Source organism: Arachis duranensis, chromosome 9 (genome assembly GCF_000817695.3).
Source record: "Arachis duranensis cultivar V14167 chromosome 9, aradu.V14167.gnm2.J7QH, whole genome shotgun sequence".
Lineage (NCBI taxonomy): Eukaryota > Viridiplantae > Streptophyta > Magnoliopsida > Fabales > Fabaceae > Arachis > Arachis duranensis.
The window spans coordinates 112,730,722-112,749,215 of record NC_029780.3 but is presented as its reverse complement, the minus strand read 5'-3'; the positions used below and the strand labels follow the sequence as shown (position 1 = coordinate 112,749,215).

Sequence of the window (18,494 nt, the reverse complement as noted above, 5' to 3'; positions counted from 1 at the left end):
GATGTAAATCATAGGATCCAAGCAGGTTGGTCAAAATGGCTGAGTGCATCTGGTTTTATATGCGACAAAAAAGTGCCTTTAAAACTTAAAGGTAAATTCTATCGCACCGCTATAAGACCGGCTATGCTGTATGGTACGGAGTGTTGGGCGGCTAAAGGGGAGCACGAACATAAGCTGAGTGTGGCAGAGATGAAGATGTTGAGATGGATGAGTGGTCATACGCGATTGGATAAAATAAGGAATGAAGATATAAGGGGGAGAGTTGGAGTAGCACCCATTGTGGAAAAAGATGGTTGAATCGCGTCTCAGGTGGTTTGGACATGTCAGAAGAAGACCGATAGAACATCCAGTCAGGAGGGTGGATGAGATGGAAGATGGACAAAGGGCGAAAGGCAGAGGAAGACCTAAGAAGACCATCCATGAGGTGGTTAAACGAGATCTATATGTAAACGGTCTCACTGTAGACATGATACATGACAGAGCACAATGGCGTCGTTTGATTCATGTAGCCGACCCCACTTAGTGGGACAAGGCTTTGTTGTTGTTGTTGTTTGTTGTTGTTGAAATAGTTTTCATTTGAATCTAAAATTCAAGGCTCAAGTTATGGATCACTGAAGTTCATTAAAAACCAAATTTTACCCAAAAGTTCAAAACCTCTATTTTCCAAGGTTTCATTCTCAAACTGAAGTTTCTCAACCTAAAACAACCCAATTTCCAACCAAAATCCTTCCATACTCTTATCACTCATCTCTCAACATATCAACATCCAATTCTATCAATTTCAAATCTAACAAAATTCACAATCAACCAATATTATTCATAAATCAACGATCAATTATTATCATTATTCATAATCATTATCAAAACTTATCAATCATCAATGATTTGCCACATTCTCATTATAGGCTCAACTTTCACATTCAATATCCTCATTAACCATCATCAAATCACCAATCATCAACCATTACTTACCACGCTTATCTCTTTCCAGCCTCTGGCCCAATATTTCATCAAATAAATATACATAAATTCATAACCATATAATTCACTATCTAATACCAATTTCAATTAACACAACAACAATGCATCATCCAAAACATCAATTATCACAACATGTATTATACACATAGCAACTCCATCCAAATACTAAATTCAAACTTAATTCTAGGAGTATCTAACCTAGAAATTCTCATCACATCACATGTTACTTAAATGAAACTTAAACCGTACCTTAGCCGATTTCTCATAAAACCCAAAGACATACATCTCAAGGTCAAAATTTCTCAAGAGTTCACAGTTCCAAAGTCTCTCTGAACCAAATCTCACCCACCAAGATCCAACAATCAAGCTCCCAACATCATCAATCTACTCCAAATCAACAATATTCAATCTAATCCCACAACATATCACTATAACCAACATTCAAGCTTGCTAACTCACAAATCAACAAGGGCTTAAGATTCTTACCTTATTCATGCAGCAATTGAGCAAGACCTACTAATTTTCTTCAGTTAATTTGACCCTAGAATATCAAAACAACTAAAAATCTCAACACCCAATCATCAAGTTTTTTAAATTGGGAAGAGGAAATTGAAACTGGGAGTGTGGCTTCCTTACCAAATTTAGTATCGGGCTTTGTAGAGCTCGTCGCTGCGAACGCGTGGCCGCAAACAGTGTAGCGATCGAAATTTTGAATCAAAAGTTATGGAGGATTGAATTATGAGTGAGGGTTTGTGTTCTTCCTCCTTTCCCCTTTGCTTCAACGTGATTCCCTTTTTGTTCGGGGAAAAAGAGCCAAAGCTTTTCACCCAAATGAACATTGGATTCGGCCTTAGGCCCAATATGGGCTCGGTTCAACCGATTTGGCTTGTTCGACCCAATTTTAAACCAAATTCTTTAAAATTAGTGTCAAAATTCTTATTTGAATAAGTTATATCTTATTAAACTATAAAATTCTATTTTCTAATTTCTTTAAATAATAATTAATTTATTCATTAATTATTTACTAATTTTTAGGTTTTACATATATAATGTCACACTTATTTTAAAAAAAGATGAAACTCTTCAAATACACCGTATAATGTATAATTTAAGAACAATAAGATAAAAAATATCTAGAATTTTATAATAGTATTTGAAATATTTCAATGACGATAATACAAAAAATTCAAATATACCAAATAAATTCAATAGTTATTCTTTGCACATCTTATTTAAATTTGAATTTTAAAATTTAATTTGTATCTTATTTTTTACCTAATATAAATTATTTTTAACAAAAAAATAGGCAAAAAAATCTATTAGAAAAAAAATATTCTACCAAATAATTATTATAAAGAGATTTATAATTAGAAAAGAAAATAATAAAAGAATTAATAATAATAAAAAAAGAAATGAGGCTCGTATTAAAGAATATTAGAAAAAAAAATTCGTATTAATAATAATAATGTTGAGAAATGATATTATTGCTTTAGACTTCTAACTTTCGCCTTTGGCCATCGTTTTTTTGTCTTTCTTTATTTTTTTTATTTGAATTATCAAGTCATAAACAAAAATAAAGAACAATTCAAAAAAACGAAAACAGTAAGATCAATAGTAATTATATAAATCAAAATACATAGGAGAAAAATAAACTATTATATGATAGAATTAACATGATTATATTTTATCATTAAATAAACAAAGTTAATGCAAAATAAAATTATACGTAAAGAGAAAAAAAGAGTTAAAATATCCAAAAATGATAAAAAAATTATTTTTATAATTTTATTCTGTCATATATATAAGACTATAAAACAATGAACTTCTAACTAAATTAAATTGTATTTATTATTATTAGAAAGGGTAAGAGAGAGAACAGTAGAGAAAATGTTTGTGTGTATTCAAATTGTGTAGAATGATACAATATAAAATGAAATTTATAGGTGCTAAGAGAATCGAAATAATAAAGACGTAATATCCTATAATAAATATTCAGATATGTCAAATAATGCTAATTGATCTAATTGATCCTAATTATACTATAACATCCCTCTTCAAACTCAAGTGACAGCTTGAGTTTGAAACTTATTTGAAACAATTAAATAAAAAATGCATAAACCGATGTAATAGGTGCAGATAGAACTGCCTGAAGAAAGCGCAGATAGAACTGTCGAAAGGAAGCGCAGACGAAACTATCACAAGAAAATGCAGACGAAAATAGTGGAAGGAAGTGTGCACGAAACTGCTGGAAGAGAATGCAGACGGAACTGTCGGAAGAAAACGCAGACGAAACTGCCGCAAGAGTGGACAACTGCCAAAAAACTGCTAAAAAGATGGTGAACTGCTAGAAAACTGTTGAAGAGTGACAAAGTGCAAAGAGATGACAAAGTATCGGAAGGTGACGAAAAACATATGGTTTCTCCATGGGAATAAGTAAGTAGCAAATGAGCTAATCGGTGAGGTCAGAAAAGTATCAAAACATTGATAAAAGAGAAGGAAAAAAATAGTATGGAAAAAAAATATGAAAAGTACGGGAAGAAAATCAATTTATCCTCCTCAAGGAGGATACCGTGACCCTGATATCATATTAGAAAGGGGAGATAGAGCAATAGAAAAAATGTTTGAGTATTCAAGTTGTGTACAATGATACAATATAGAAGGATATTTATAAATGATAAGAGAATCGAAATAAATAAGACGTAATATCCTATAATAATTATTTATATATATCAAATAATGCTAATTGATCTAATTGATTCTAATTATACTCTAATAATTATATTCAATTAATTGATATGCATAATATTAAATTGTGTAATATTTAAATATCTACTCAAATTAATTAATTGATATAATTAAACTATTATAATGAATTGTATTTAATAAAGAAGGACACAATTACATCATTTATTTTTAGTGTTTTTTTGTTAAGTTTAACATGATCTAAAAGACTGTATATACTTATTTAATAATAAAACTTAAAAAAAAAGTCACATTAAGACCCACAATAAGCAAGTTTAAAATTAGCCAAAATTTTCTTTATCAAGACATCACGTATATAGATTATAGTTGAATTTTAGTTCAATTAGCAGAATCAATTTGTTCAATCCTATTTATACCCATATTTTACCAGAAAAATATTTATTTTAAAACGTAATTAGACTTATATTCCAATTGTTAATAATCCAAGATTCTTTCTAAAAAGTATTTGTATTGTATGCCTTTTTAGAATAAGCATCTCATAGAATTTAAAAAATATAGAGAATTATCTTTTAATTGGTTAATATTAACTATTTTTTTAATTTTTAATTTTTTGAAAAATTCAGAATAAAATTTGTGATTTAAAATATGAAATTTAAGATAAATAAAATAATTTAAAAAATGGTTGATATTAGCTGTAAAAATTTAACCCCTAATATTATTTAATTAAAAATTATCTAAATACAAATAAGGTTGTAGTAGTACAGTGAAAAAAAGAAGAAGAAAAGAGCACTCATTTATAATAAATAAATACAAAGTAGATTTTTTAAAAAATGGCATAAATATTTGAGAGCCGGTCGAACAAAGTTACGACTCCGAAGTCAGAACACAAAAGAAGTAGGGCGAACCGGGGTTGTATCGTTAGTTGTAACGCCCGCATCCGAAAATATTTGGCGTTCATCTGAAGCAGCTGCAGCCACCGGCGACAGATACAGTGTGCGGTGGCAACAATGGCGGAGGAGCAACTTGAGTTCAGGATTTACAATTCAATGACTCAGCAGAAGGAGATCTTCAAGCCCAAAAATCCCGGCAAAGTTTCCATGTACGTCTGCGGTGTCACCGCCTACGACTTCAGCCATCTCGGCCACGCTCGCGCCGCAGTTTCTTTCGATATACTCTACAGGTGATTCTCGCAAATGGGTATTCCTTTTATGGCTTGATTTTGTTTCCCTGCTGTTAAAGTTTGAATCTTGTTGGGGAATCCCCCATGGCCCATGGGTTTTAAATTTTCCAGATTTCTCATTTGTATCCCATGGCCATCTTTGAATGTGTTTACTATTACAAGGGGTTATCTGTTGTTTATTTCTGGGTTAGTTTCTGGGTGAATAATTTGTTCCTTTCATATGATGATTGTGATGGTAATCTACCATAATTCTCAAAGGAATCGGCTTTCAACAATGCTGTGTTTTTTTATTTTTATTTTTTAAATAGTTTATATATTCATTGACATACGTAGCTATAGTGTATACATATATTAGATGCTATGATGACAGCAAGATAAACAATGAGGTAATGACCCCTAACGGATTTAGCTGCTGAAGTTAAACAGGTGTTAAGTAAGGTTATAAAAGATGATTTTCTATTTCTAATTTATCGTATTATTGTCTAAGTAAAGCATAAAGTCAGTATTTTGCTTCTGTCCTTGATGGAGGTGTAGTCCTGCTATTGTTATTAAGATTAAATTCAGATATGAGATTCAGAGTTTTTTAACCACTCTTTCTATTCTTGCCTTCCTTTAATTACTTGCATTAGATACAGAGATAGCATGCTTAACATGAAAACCTGCAGGTACCTTGTGCATTTGGGCTATGAGGTAACATATGTGCGGAATTTCACTGATGTTGATGACAAGGTAACCTCTTTCACCCTTCGTTAGTATTAATATTGAAAAGTTTTCTTTGTAATCCAAAATATAACTGCATGCTTCTGTTTCTGTCAATTATAATTTGTTTTATGTGATTTTAAAAAGTTAGCTATGTGCCATTGAAACATACATATATCTATCTTTTAGAAATTTCACCAGTCCATTTGTCCTACAAACATAGACCTTGAAGCAATACCATTTTACATGAGTCTCTTATGTTATTCTTTAATGACTATTTGAGACTGCTAATATCAAAATTGCTGCAGATAATTAAGCGAGCAAATGAGATTGGTGACAATCCGTTGGACTTAAGCAACCGTTTTTGCCATGAATATAATGTTGATATGACTGATCTTCAGTGTGAGAAACCTTCTCAAGAGCCTCGTGTTTCTGATCACATGGACGAGATAAAGAACATGATAAGTCAGGTGTAATTTTGCTATTAAGATCACTGTCTTTTGCTTTAATTTGAGTCTTTTAATCGAATCATCCACAATAGCATTAAAATATTGAGAGTTTTGTGTGCTGTTTTATATTAGTTTATTTCTTTTCTTAAGTGCGTTTGGAATTGATACATTACTATGACTGATGAGTAAAGTATCATTCTCGATACTCTAGGCTTTACTGGTTACCTTTTAATAAACATTTAGGTGGCACTACTCAATACTTACTGTTCTACTGAGTATGAATTTAAGTGTAACTACCTTCCACTCAGCCCCACCCTGTCCCCTTTTGCTTTCATTCAAATGATAAGTTGATCCTTCTACATTCTTTCTGCACTTTATGTGCTATTATCATAAATTTCCTCCTTGATTTCGGAACTAAGATATCCTAATTGAGGGATTAGTAAACAAAGAAAAGAGAATTAGCCCAAGTATTTTAAACGCTTTGTATTTGTTTGTCAAGGAGTAAAAAGGGGGTGACATTTCCCATGAATTGACCTCATGTGTAAACTATTTCACCCAGTTTTGTCCCTATACCAGACTCACCCTTAAATAATAGTGTAGAATTTGGAAGTTTGAAGCTGCACACTCCAAGTGAAGCATCTAATGAGGTTGCATACGCCATAAGGTGATAAACATGGCTTTCTGAAGCAGATGGTATCATATTTGCTCTGGGGCATATTTATTTGGGGTTGTGTGTTGTTGTAGCGTTGAAGCATGAAATATACAAGTTGATGCAGTTGTTGTATGTTTGCCTTTTTCTGTAAGGAATTAAAATTTCTTAAAAGTGATTAATCCTTGTCGTACCATACAGATTATCAGTAATGGCTATGGTTATGAAGTTGATGGTGATGTTTTCTATGCTGTTGAGAAATTCCCAAGTTATGGCATGCTGTCTGGACAAAAGCTAGAACATAACAGAGCAGGGGAACGAGTTGCTGTTGATTCTAGAAAGCGTCACCCTGCTGATTTTGCATTGTGGAAGGTATATGAACATTTATAGATTATTTTAATACATTTTGGGCAACATTTTGTAATCTCTCTTTTTTCTTAATGATTGCAGGCTGCGAAGCCTGGTGAACCTAGCTGGGACAGCCCTTGGGGTCCTGGGAGACCAGGGTGGCACATTGAATGCAGTGCAATGAGCGCATGCTATTTAACTCAGAAATTTGATATTCATGGTGGTGGAATTGATTTGATCTTTCCTCATCATGAAAATGAGATTGCGCAGAGCTGGGCTGTAGATCATGAGAGCAGTATCAGTTATTGGATGCATAATGGGCATGTCACAAATAACAATGAGAAGATGTCAAAGTCCTTAGGCAACTTTTTCACAATTCGTCAGGTTAATAATAGTTCTTAATTCCTTCCTAGACATTTATAGAAGGTTTTACATGGTGAAATTCTTGAATATGTTGTGAATATATTTGATGAAATTCTATTCCCTGCTGGCAGATTACTGAGCGTTATCATCCGCTTGCTTTGAGACATTTTTTGATCAGTGCCCATTATAGATCTCCGCTAAATTACTCAGTTGCACAGCTGGAGAGTGCATCTGATGCTATTTATTATATATTTCAGGTAACAAGCTTCTGAATAATCTGTACCCGAAATTCTTCGTCATTTCTTGTAAGTTGATTGTCAAACTCATCCTTGAGGTTAACAATTTTTCTTCATGATGTAATCTGAAAATTAGTTGCTGATTTGGGATTGTGTGCAGAGATGCCACATGTTTGTCAACGGAAGATACTTTAGTTATGTTCTATGATGGATATTTCTCCTCTTAACTTCATATTGTGTTCTTGTTTGCTTCTATTGGATTTCCAAATATTTCTAGGATGATTTCGACGAATTTATTTCATGCAAAAATTATTGGTATATTGTGTGTTTGTTATAGGTAAAACAGGAAACATATAATCACAGAGAATATATCTTTTTTTTTAACTAGGTTTTGGCAGCAGTGCTGTTTAATATAATTCTTTTGATGCCAGTTGTCAATGTAGACGTGTGTATTAATTGTGAAGCTTAATTGATGCAACCAACTTTAGGGAAATATTGTGTTCCTTCACCATGGTCTTGATTGTGTTCTTTTGATTGTCAGACTCTTCAAGATTGCAAAGATGCTGTATCCTCATTTCAACAAGGTGAAACTGAGAAGAATCAAAGTGCACTACAAGTTAATGAGGCTGCTAAGGAATGCATCAAGAAAATGCAGGTTGAATTTCAAACAAAAATGTCAGATGACTTGCAAACACCGGTATTACTAACCGGCGCCATCCAAGAGGCCTTGAAGTTTGTAAACAGTTCTTTGAAGATGCTGAAGGTATGTACCCGAAAATAACTTCCGGTATTGCATGTCTTTATCCTATGTAGATGCACTGACACATCCTCTGTGCCTTCCAGAAAAAGCTTCAAAAGAAGGTACAACTGCAATTGGTTCATTCCCTAGCTGAAGTTGAGAAAGAAGCCGCAAAAATTTTGAAGGTTCTAGGATTACTGTCCTCTAAATCCTATGCCGAGGTGATGCATGTTATCAGAATGCACTTGGTTTATGTTTCTTTAAAAACTGTTCTTCTGGAAATCTGAACTGAAAACCATTGTGGTTGTTTGTGTTCATCAGGTTCTGCAAGAGTTGAAGGATAAGGCATTGAAGAGAGCAGGTATGGCAGAAGATGAAGTGTTACATCTGATAGAAGAAAGAAAACAAGCAAGGATTAACAAGGATTTTCCAAAGAGTGATAGGATTAGGACTGACTTGACTGCAAAGGGCATTGCACTTATGGATGTTGGAAATGAAACTATTTGGAGGCCATGCATCCCAAGCGAGCCTCTTGTAGCAGAAGAACAAAAGTCAACAGAAGGGAATAATGGGCCACCTACATCATCAACGTGAGGGTCAGAATCAATGACCCTGTATTACTATGATTATTTGTTACAGAATTATTAAATGTCATAAATTATGATTACCTTAATAGCAGGCTTCAAGTTTGTATAACAATTTCTAGGAGGGTAAGCACTTTTACAGTTTTGTCTTAACAGGTCATGCAATTTCTCAGTGTACACCAAGAGTCTAGATTAATAGATTATCTTTTGTATGGTTTGATTTTGCTAAATCGACAATGGTTTTTGTTAACTTAATTAATGACTTTGGTCCCTTAATCTCAATCCTATAGTTTCAATTCAATTCAACGGCTAAGATGAAGGGGTTTTTTAATATAATTTTCTTTTGGTAATAGCATGCATACATTTTAATTATCACAAAGTAAAAACTATTCTTCAACTCATTGTATTCATATAAAACTACTAAAATAGGGAAATGTCATAAGGAAATATGGCCTCCCTCTATGACTATGACTCCCTCCTCCTACAATGTTTCCATGCAACCCTTTATTGTAAGCCATGATATCTCTTTCTCTCTTCTGATTAATGAATGAATGAGTGAATGAATGCCTTTTATTATTCCCTTTTTTTGTTGCTTCTTTGTTCCTACTTCCTAGAGATTTGAGACTTGAGACAGTTCACTGAGTTCAGTTACCTTCACCATGCGCATATATTGTGTTAGCAAAAAATTTATACATTTAAAAATGACATATTTTAGTGTTTTAACAATGTGTCAAAAATCAACCACCAAATTAATTATTCGTAGATCCTGAAGTTAAATGTGAACGTCAATCAAATTATTGAAGTAAACTGCTGATTTGAAATCACTCTTTATAGTGCTAATTTTGACCGTCTAGTAAAAACATATCAAATATTTGGTATTTATATGATTGCCTATCTAATAGTAATAGGGACTCGTGAATTTGAATATAGATGTGCATTATAAATTATGATTCATTTACCTGAATTGTATATATGAAACTTGAAAATCTGAAACATTTTATTCCTCTCATTGGTGCCATATTTATCTGATTCTAATAGGACCAGACAAGTCTTCGTGCTGTTTCAGTGTTAGGTTGGTTTCTACTTCAGTTAGTTTTTTCTTTGTTGCCTGCCCATGTACGTGAATTTTTGTAACCAACAATGTAAAAAAGAAGGGAAAAGAAATTAAATTACGTACACATACACTGGGTTTTATCTAATCAAATCATTCATATGATATTCTTGAGAAGAGTTTCTTTGATGAAGAGTAGAATTGAATGGAGAGTGAAAATTTTTACTAAATTTTATATGTGCACATGATAATTTTTTTTGTGAGCCTTTTCTATATTAAAAAAAAAAAAATCTTCACTCTCTACCATAATATCCCTCATTTTTGAGGTAGTAATTGTGAAAGTCAATTATTTTAGTAACTTGATCCAATTGAATTATTCTAAATTAATCAATTATCTAATCAGTCTAATTTGAACTAAAAAATTAATCAAAAAATCAATTGATTTATTCTAAATTTTTATAAAAAAAATTGATTAAAGGATTATCTTTTAAAAAAATATTTTTAAAAACACACACACACATATATATACAAATACAAAAATATATTATTTAATTATATCAAATTTAACTCTAATAAAATTTCCGTTAAACCGAACATATATATATATACACACACAAAAATATATTATTTAATTATATCAAATTTAATTCTAATTAAATTTCAACTAAACTTTTAAACCATTGAACATCTAATTTCACTTATTCGATTACCATTCCAATTTTCATAATTTTGGTAATAATTATGAAGCTATATATAAGTATGGTATGAGGAACTTGTCATTGGAACTAGGTCATGTTTATCCTTTTTTTTTCCTTTTTATATTAAAGACAGTAAAAAGAAAAATAAGATTCCAAGACACCACTTTAAATTCAAATGTCATTAAAATGTGATGAGTTGATAGATTGAACTTGTGAGTATATATATACATTGTTAAATATTTGAAATAAAACATTAGCATATATAAATAGAATTATCCTGTTTAGATCTTACGTGAAAAACATGGGTCATGAATGAATGAAATGAGTAGATGAACAATATAATGAAATTATTCTAAGAGTTATGTATCACTTTATCACCTCGATCACTTTTGCTGATACACCGAATCTCCCTAAATAGATTATGATAACAACAACAATAATAGTAGCTTAAGTAAGCGCCATTAACGTCTTATATGATATCTATCTATTGGTTTTAATATTTTGATTTTCATAACCACTAAATCTATCTCCACCATGCAATTTTCAGACATAAGGACCACCCCAACCCACAAAAACCGTTCAACTTGTCCCCTTTAATTTTTCTTAAAAAGAATTGCAGTGAGAAGAAGCTATAACCCTTCAAAAAGCATATATATAGGTCACAAAGAAAAATGCTCTAGTGGGGACACCCACCACATATTTTTTCTTAGCTTCAAAAAAAGCCACAAAACATTATATATTGTTCTTCCAAAAGGACTCGATACCTCAATTTTATTAATTTCCTCACACAAAAGCCATGAAGGATCTCCACAAGTGGCACAGATAAGATTTTAAATAATACATAATAAAAAATTTTCTATATACACCACTAAATTGTTCAACTATTTATTTAATCAGGGTTCCTATAATATAAAAGTGATCGAAGTCAAATTTATTCTCATCAATAAAATATAATAAATTAAAAAAATTAATTATCAAAATCAAACAAAATTTTAAATTAATTATGATAAATAAAAAATAAATCTAAATTGATTCTGAAATTTAAACTTGTCTAAATTTCTTAATAAATCTAACATTCAAATCTTAAAATTGATATACAATAATCGTTTATTTTTTCGTTCTACGTTCAAATAGATATATCACAATCGTTTAAAATAAATTTGACTAAATTAAAAAATAAAATTAGATATACAATTTTATTTTCTAAATCGATCTATATTATACTATAAACACTATTTTTTTATTGTAACAATATACATTTCTCGTTTATATATAGTTATATGTATATTTTGTTTGGACAATAAACGAAATATATTTTTGTGAACTCTTCATATTTCGTTAAAACGTAAATACCCCTTAAATTATATTAATTTATTTATTTATATAAAAAATCCATGATAAAAATGATGTACGAAAATATTATTGTAAAAAAAATATTAAAAGAAAAATAAATGTAACTGTTAAGGTACGATGTTAGTGGTGGTGTAAGAGAAGTTGCAACGTTGCATATATAGAAATGGTGTCAACGTAGTACTCACTCAATCAATTAGGTCTCTTTACAGAGAAAAATCTTCTTTGGGTCCCATTTTATAATCTTTTCTCCATAGGAAAATATAGTGCAATAACAAGTACAAGATGAGGAACCTACAAACAGAGACCTCAAACCACTTTTTTGCTATGAATTATATATGTCTCTGTTATGTGCACCGCAAACGTTTGTCTCCAACTTGACCACTCGAGCTTTTGGAACCGTAGGAATTCCAAAAGCCAAATTGTGCAAACAGTATCTGCTGTCTACTTCCTCTCAGGCATGCATGCATGTCACCCCTTACAAAAAATATCTCCACCTTTATCACTTTTATCAATTAATCTACTCATAGTAACTAATTATTAACATTCATCATTGCTAGAGGACTAGACAAATTCCTCCTCTTTTAGTGGTTTTAACTTCAAAAATGAATTAGATAAAATCTTAATAATAAGATGCGTATGTATGTTAACCAACTTGAATTGGTCGTAAAATTTGTTGAAGTAAACCTTCGAAATTAGAATTTCATCTTGTCGATATAATAATTCACTGGCCAGATGTGAACCTTCAAATGAAGTACATAAATCTTCGAAATTTGAATTTCATCTTGTCGATTAATAATTCACTGGCCAGATGCAAACCTTCAAATGAAGTACAGATCTACTGTAGATTAATCCTTGATCTGTTGAATTGAAAAAGAGAACATATATATTTTATGGCACTTGGTTATAACTTGTTGTATGATACTCATTCATTCACACTCAAAAGGAGACAGATATAAGTGCAGCACATTGTGTCACGTATTCTGTGACATTAGTGAAAATAAGATAGCCGGTTATGGAAGCATAATCCAGTTACTTAGCTATGGAATCTGGAGACTAGAATAGGAACTGATGAAGTCTCTTTTGAGGAGAAAGGAGAGAGCTGATTTGACAAAAACAAAGTGCCTTAAGATAATAAGAATCTATGCCTTAGAAATTAAAGCTCAACATATCCATATGAATAATATATCTGTAAACTATGTGATGATGTGACACACATTTGTAGTTCTGAATTTATACCTTGCATCTTCATTATGCTGCTTCCTAAATCAGTCTTAAAATGGTAACATTGTTGTAGGGTGCATCTTCATTGATTAAGCTAAGGGATTTATTTGAAGGAGCTTCTCTTAATTAAGTTTTAATTAATGGATCCCTGCTTTTCCTTTGATGGCGAAGAAATAAATGTAATATCTATAATATGCACGCTATGAAACATGACAATCTAACTTTGTTAAAAGTACAAGACAAGTCGACAAGCACACACATGTTTGGCTATAAATTCAACAGTGACTGTATGTATAAGACTTCAAATCTAATAAAAGTAACGAGTTATTATTTCCAACAAACAAAATAAAATGGTCTTTAATTTCTAGTTGCTTGTAACTTACTCACTGCTTGTTATTAGCTTTAAATTATAAATGTTAATATTGTCCTCACTATTATTTTATCATAAAAAATTACTACCACCACTACTGTTACTATTTATTTTCTATCACTATTTATAACTCTTAAACTAATCAATAAATTCAATCAAATAAAACATCATTGGATTTAACAAATATTAATTAAAATTTTAAATAAATAAAAAATAAACATACAATTAAAACAAAAACAAAAACAAAAAAACAAAAAATCCAGATGGAAGAGACACAACAAAAAATAAATCTGGAGGTAAAAAAAATATTTACATGAAAAAAAGACAGATTCAGAAGAGAGAAAAAAAACCATATTTACAAGCTAGCGACACCAAAGACAATAACAAAGGCAACTTGAAGCAGAGACAATGGCAAATTTGAGAACGGAGAGCAGCCATAGTGAATAACAATGATAATGACATTAACTATAACAGAAAAGCTTGATTTAAAAGAAGGAAAGATAAAGGAGATGAGGCTCTGAAGGTGATGAACTAGGAGGGGAATAAAATTTTAGAATGGATAGAGAAAGAAGGGAAGGAAGAAAAAGTGAAGAAAGGAGGGGGACGACACAACGAGTGAAGGAGGGAGGCAGTGAGTAACGCAGATAGAGAAAAAAGAAAAAAAGGAAGACGCCGGAAGAAGGTGACGGTGGAAAGAGAGAGTTAAATTCTAAAGTGGTCCCTGATATTTACGATTTGTACCAATTCAGTCCCTGACTTACCAATTATACCGTTTATATCCCTGACTTTGTTAAAATTGCACCAAGGTCGTCCCTCCCCACATCTCCGGGCAAATTAACTGCCGCCGGCAGTGATATGGCGCTGAGATGCCACGCTAGGTACCATGCTGGAGTGTAAATTTTGGCGCTAAAAATATGAATGGATGGAACAACATCATTTGAGATGTTGGCTCCGTGGAGTTCGCTGCCACTGTGACAGTTTTGTGCGATCGTTGTCGCTGATGGAAGGAGAAGGAGTTCATCGCGAGCACACGAAGGTACGTCTGAACTCGCAAAAAAAAGCTTTTCAACAAAAAGATATGCATCAATGTCTGTGTTTGTTGAATATTGTCCTCACCATTATTTTTATCATAAAAAAATTACTACCACCGCTACTGTTACTACTTATTTTCTACCACTATTTATAACTCTTAAACTAATCAATAAATTCAATCAAATAAAACATCATCGGATTTAACAAATATTAATTAAAATTTTAAATAAATAAAAAAATAAACATACAATTAAAACAAAAAAAAAACAAAAAATCCAGAAGGAAGAGACACAACAAAAAATAAATTTGGAGGTAAAAAAAATTTACATGAAAAAAAGATAAATTCAGAGGAGAGGAAAAAAATATTTGAAAGCTAGCGACACCAAAGACAATAACAAACGCAACTTGAAAGCAGAGGTAATGGCAAATTTGAGAACGGAGAGTAGCCATGGTGAATAGTGATGACAATGATAGTAACTACAACGAAAGATCTTAATTTAAAAGAAGAAAAGATGAAGGATAGACTCTGAAAGTGATGAACTAAGAGGGGAATAAAATATAAGGATGGACAGAGAGAGAAGGGAAGGAAGAAAAAGTGAAGAAAGGATGGCGACGACACGACGTGTGAAGGAGGGAGATAGTGAGTAAGGCAGATGGAGAAGAAAGAAAAAAAGGAAGACACCGGAAGAAGGTGATGATGGAAAGAGATCAGAGAAAGAAAAAAGTGAGAGAGAATAAAAGAGATTAGGGTTAGGGTTACCATAAGGTCAAAATTAGAATTTAATAAAAAAAAATTAAAGGGAAAAGAGTGAAAAATTTCACATTTTAAGAAGGACAATTCATTGAATTAAATAAATTGGCCATCAATATTACCATAATACACATTTTACAAAGTGGATACCGAAATGTATTTTTTCCATAAACTATGTAAATCGCGACAGGGGTATCGCGATTTACAAATGAACGTAATTCGCTATAAGGGTGTCGCGGTTTATGTGTATTTTGCAGATAGAGATTTATGCTTTAGTGTGGATTTAGTTCATTTTTCATGGAGGATGAGTTTTTGGATGAAAGTTTGGTTTGCAATTTTTATGTATGGCGCAACATAGGTTCTTGCTTTGATTTAATTGAAATTAGTCTCTTGAACTCATAGAATTACCAACAAAATTAGAACACCTTAACTCAAGAGAATCACAACTACATAAAGAATCGTTAACAATAACAACATTATCGTAAAACGAACAGCAAGTACAACTTTACTTAACAGTAAGTACAACTAAAACAGGACAAGAACACAAATAAGGAAAGAAAATGGTAAGCTAATCATGACGATCTAATGAAACCTATGCGTCGGCACTAGAGGCGGATCCTCGCTGAGGGCAAGTCCTGCGAGTGTGTCCTCCATGTCTGCATAGCCCACATCGCTTCGACCGACTAGTATCGGCCTCATCCATGGTGTTACATTCTTGTTGACCTCGGTAGCCCTTCTCTGGCACGTCTCATGTTACGATAGAAGGACCGGCGTACGGTGGCCACAAACCCTCAGGAATAAGAAGCAAAAACCCCATCCGGTATACGCTAAACACCTTACTCGTGGTGTAAACCTCATGGACGTACGTAGCCCAGTCTAACCGGGACTGAGCACAGCATGCAATCGCATGGCAGCACGGGTAATAGAGAGCTTGAAAGTACCTGCAGTCACAAGTGCGATCTTTGAGGGAAACCCGATACGTCCCAAGCGAGAAGTTACCGGTAGGAGTCGTCTCAGTCACGGTATACTCAGACTGATGTCTGTCAAATATAGTAACCGTGAAGCACCTCGCATCTTTCAAGTTGCGCTCTATCGCCTTGACTAGTGCCTGGCAAAACCATTGGCTTGATCCCAACTGCACCTCTGTTGTCTGCCCTCGGACGACAAAAAGTTCTGCGAACTTTCCATATGTGGATTTGACAAGTGCAGTAACCGGCAGATCCATGTCCCCTTCAGTACAGAGTTAACACACTTGGATATGTTCGTTGTCATGTGGTCGAACCGTCTGCCCCCATCCTGGTGTTGGGTCCACTTATCGTACTCCAGTCGGTTGACCCAATCACACATGGCCGGATTCTCAGTTCTCATAATATCAAACCAGTAGTTAAACTCGGCCTCAGTCTTGGCATATGCTGCATTCACGAGCATCCGCCTTGCATCCTGACCCTTGAAACTGAGAGCAAAATTAGCTGCAACGTGTCGAATGCAATACGCTCGATATGCATGAGGCGATTTTCAACTATTGTCTGGTGCCTCCAGTGCAGCCTTAATGCCATTGTGTCTGTCAGAGATCACCAGAATCCCTTCCTGTGGGGTCACATGTTGACGCAAGTGAGATAAGAAAAAAAGTCCACGCTCAGCATTCTCCCCCTCAACAAGTGCAAACGCAATTGGCAACATATTCGAGTTTCCATCTTGCGCAATAGCCAGAAGCAAAGTCCTGCCATACTTCTCATACAGATGCGTACCGTCAATACTGATTAGTGGCTTGAAATATTTAAAGCCTCGACGCATGGAGGAAATGTCCAGAAAAGTCGATGAAAATACTCTGTAGACTCATCAACCTCACCACCTACACGCACCGGAGAAGTCTTCAACAAAGTTACGATTTCGTCCATCGTTGCTTGCATCCCAAGGATCCACCGGGGCAACTCCGCATACGACTCTTCCCAATCTCTGTAAATCTGGGCGACTGCCTTCTCCTTTGCCTTCCACACCTTCCTGTAACTATGCCTGAATCCGTAGGTTGACTCAGTAGCTTCTTGTAACACCTTTATGGAAACCGCTGCATTCGCCCTAACAAACTGATAGATCCTCGCACAAATTACGTGGTAATTAAGCTGTCGGTGGTCGCTCGAAATTGAAGTGGCCAGAAAAGTGTGGGCTCCGTTATACCTTCTAACCTCCCAGTTACTCTTGCGATGCCGAAATGCCATGCGAATCATCCAGGTGTAGCCGTTTTCAAACTCCTTGCATCTCCCAACATACTTCAGATGATCAGATTCCATAACCCGATATTGAACTCCACGACGAATGCTATAATCCTTAACACTCATCACAACTTCCTCCTTAGTCTGGAAAGATTGGCTAATCTGAAATTCCCCAGAAGTATTGCCGTCGTGTAATCCTTGGTAACCGAAGGTGTGTGCATCATCCGGTTGTTGACACGTTGCTTCCACGTTTAGCATCGAGAAATGCAGAGATTGTTGGTGGGACCCAGAACTGGATGGCCCCTAAGTTGCAGGTGGGGCCACTAGAGTCTCCTCCTCACTATCCCCTGATATGTGATTGGGCTCATCGTCCGAATCATCTTCTCGCATCGCGTCCTCAACATGATCCGGCTCACCACCACCAACAAGACCAGTAATCAAACCAGGTGACCTAGCTGCCGGTGCTAGAACAAGTGAAGGTGTAGCTAGGAGACAACCAGGTGCAACGATAGGCATCGAAGTAGAAGCACCCCCCACCATCATCGACTGAGGATTTGGTGCTGAAGCCCTGAAACTGTCCATACGGTCTTTCAACTTGGCAAACAACTTGTGTATTCTCACCTCCGGAAAATTCCGGCGACAATGAAATAAGACCCCATGTCTTCATCTGACCCTATGACAAATGTTTCATACTACACACCACTTGACGCAACCGCCATCGGAATCTTGTAGTACACCTTCTTCACCAACTTGGCCCCACACAACCCTACCTTCTGCAATATGTTCCTCTTCAGATCCGACAAAGTATCAGTCGAACGGATAAAAATATTCAGCGGTTCTTTATCAGTGAACTTAACACCATACCTATTACTTTTTT

At 33.9% G+C, this 18,494-nt stretch overlaps 2 protein-coding genes across 2 annotated transcripts; one reads left to right on the top strand and one right to left on the bottom strand.

Moving 5' to 3' along the window:
• Positions 1-4,525: 4,525 nt before the first annotated feature.
• Positions 4,526-9,232, top strand: LOC107467442 (cysteine--tRNA ligase 2, cytoplasmic). Its single transcript, XM_016086542.3, has 9 exons — positions 4,526-4,864; positions 5,530-5,593; positions 5,872-6,033; positions 6,863-7,033; positions 7,112-7,393; positions 7,504-7,629; positions 8,150-8,371; positions 8,452-8,568; positions 8,669-9,232. Exons 1-9 carry the CDS (start codon positions 4,692-4,694, stop codon positions 8,939-8,941), a joined length of 1,590 nt encoding a protein of 529 aa, XP_015942028.1. The 5' UTR covers positions 4,526-4,691; the 3' UTR covers positions 8,942-9,232.
• Positions 9,233-16,922: 7,690 nt separating this feature from the next.
• Positions 16,923-17,875, bottom strand: LOC107467215 (uncharacterized). Its single transcript, XM_016086255.1, has 2 exons — positions 17,235-17,875; positions 16,923-17,127 (listed from the first exon to the last, which is right to left on the bottom strand). The coding sequence occupies exons 1-2, from the start codon at positions 17,873-17,875 to the stop codon at positions 16,923-16,925; spliced, it is 846 nt and encodes a 281-aa protein (XP_015941741.1).
• Between the last annotated feature and the right edge of the window lie 619 nt (positions 17,876-18,494).

What these genes read in the sequence shown, in the direction of transcription:
- LOC107467442 (XM_016086542.3), top strand. Translation starts at nt 4,692, where the DNA reads ATGGCGGAGGAGCAACTTGAGTTCAGGATTTACAATTCAATGACTCAG. An exon ending in CTGATTTTGCATTGTGGAAG is followed by an intron (nt 7,034 to 7,111) that starts GTATATGAACAT and finishes TAATGATTGCAG; the next exon opens with GCTGCGAAGCCTGGTGAACC. An exon ending in CCTCTAAATCCTATGCCGAG is followed by an intron (nt 8,569 to 8,668) that starts GTGATGCATGTT and finishes TGTGTTCATCAG; the next exon opens with GTTCTGCAAGAGTTGAAGGA.
- LOC107467215 (XM_016086255.1), bottom strand. Translation starts at nt 17,875, where the DNA reads ATGCTAAACGTGGAAGCAACGTGTCAACAACCGGATGATGCACACACC. An exon ending in GAGGTTGATGAGTCTACAGA is followed by an intron (nt 17,128 to 17,234) that starts GTATTTTCATCG and finishes GAAGTATGGCAG; the next exon opens with GACTTTGCTTCTGGCTATTG.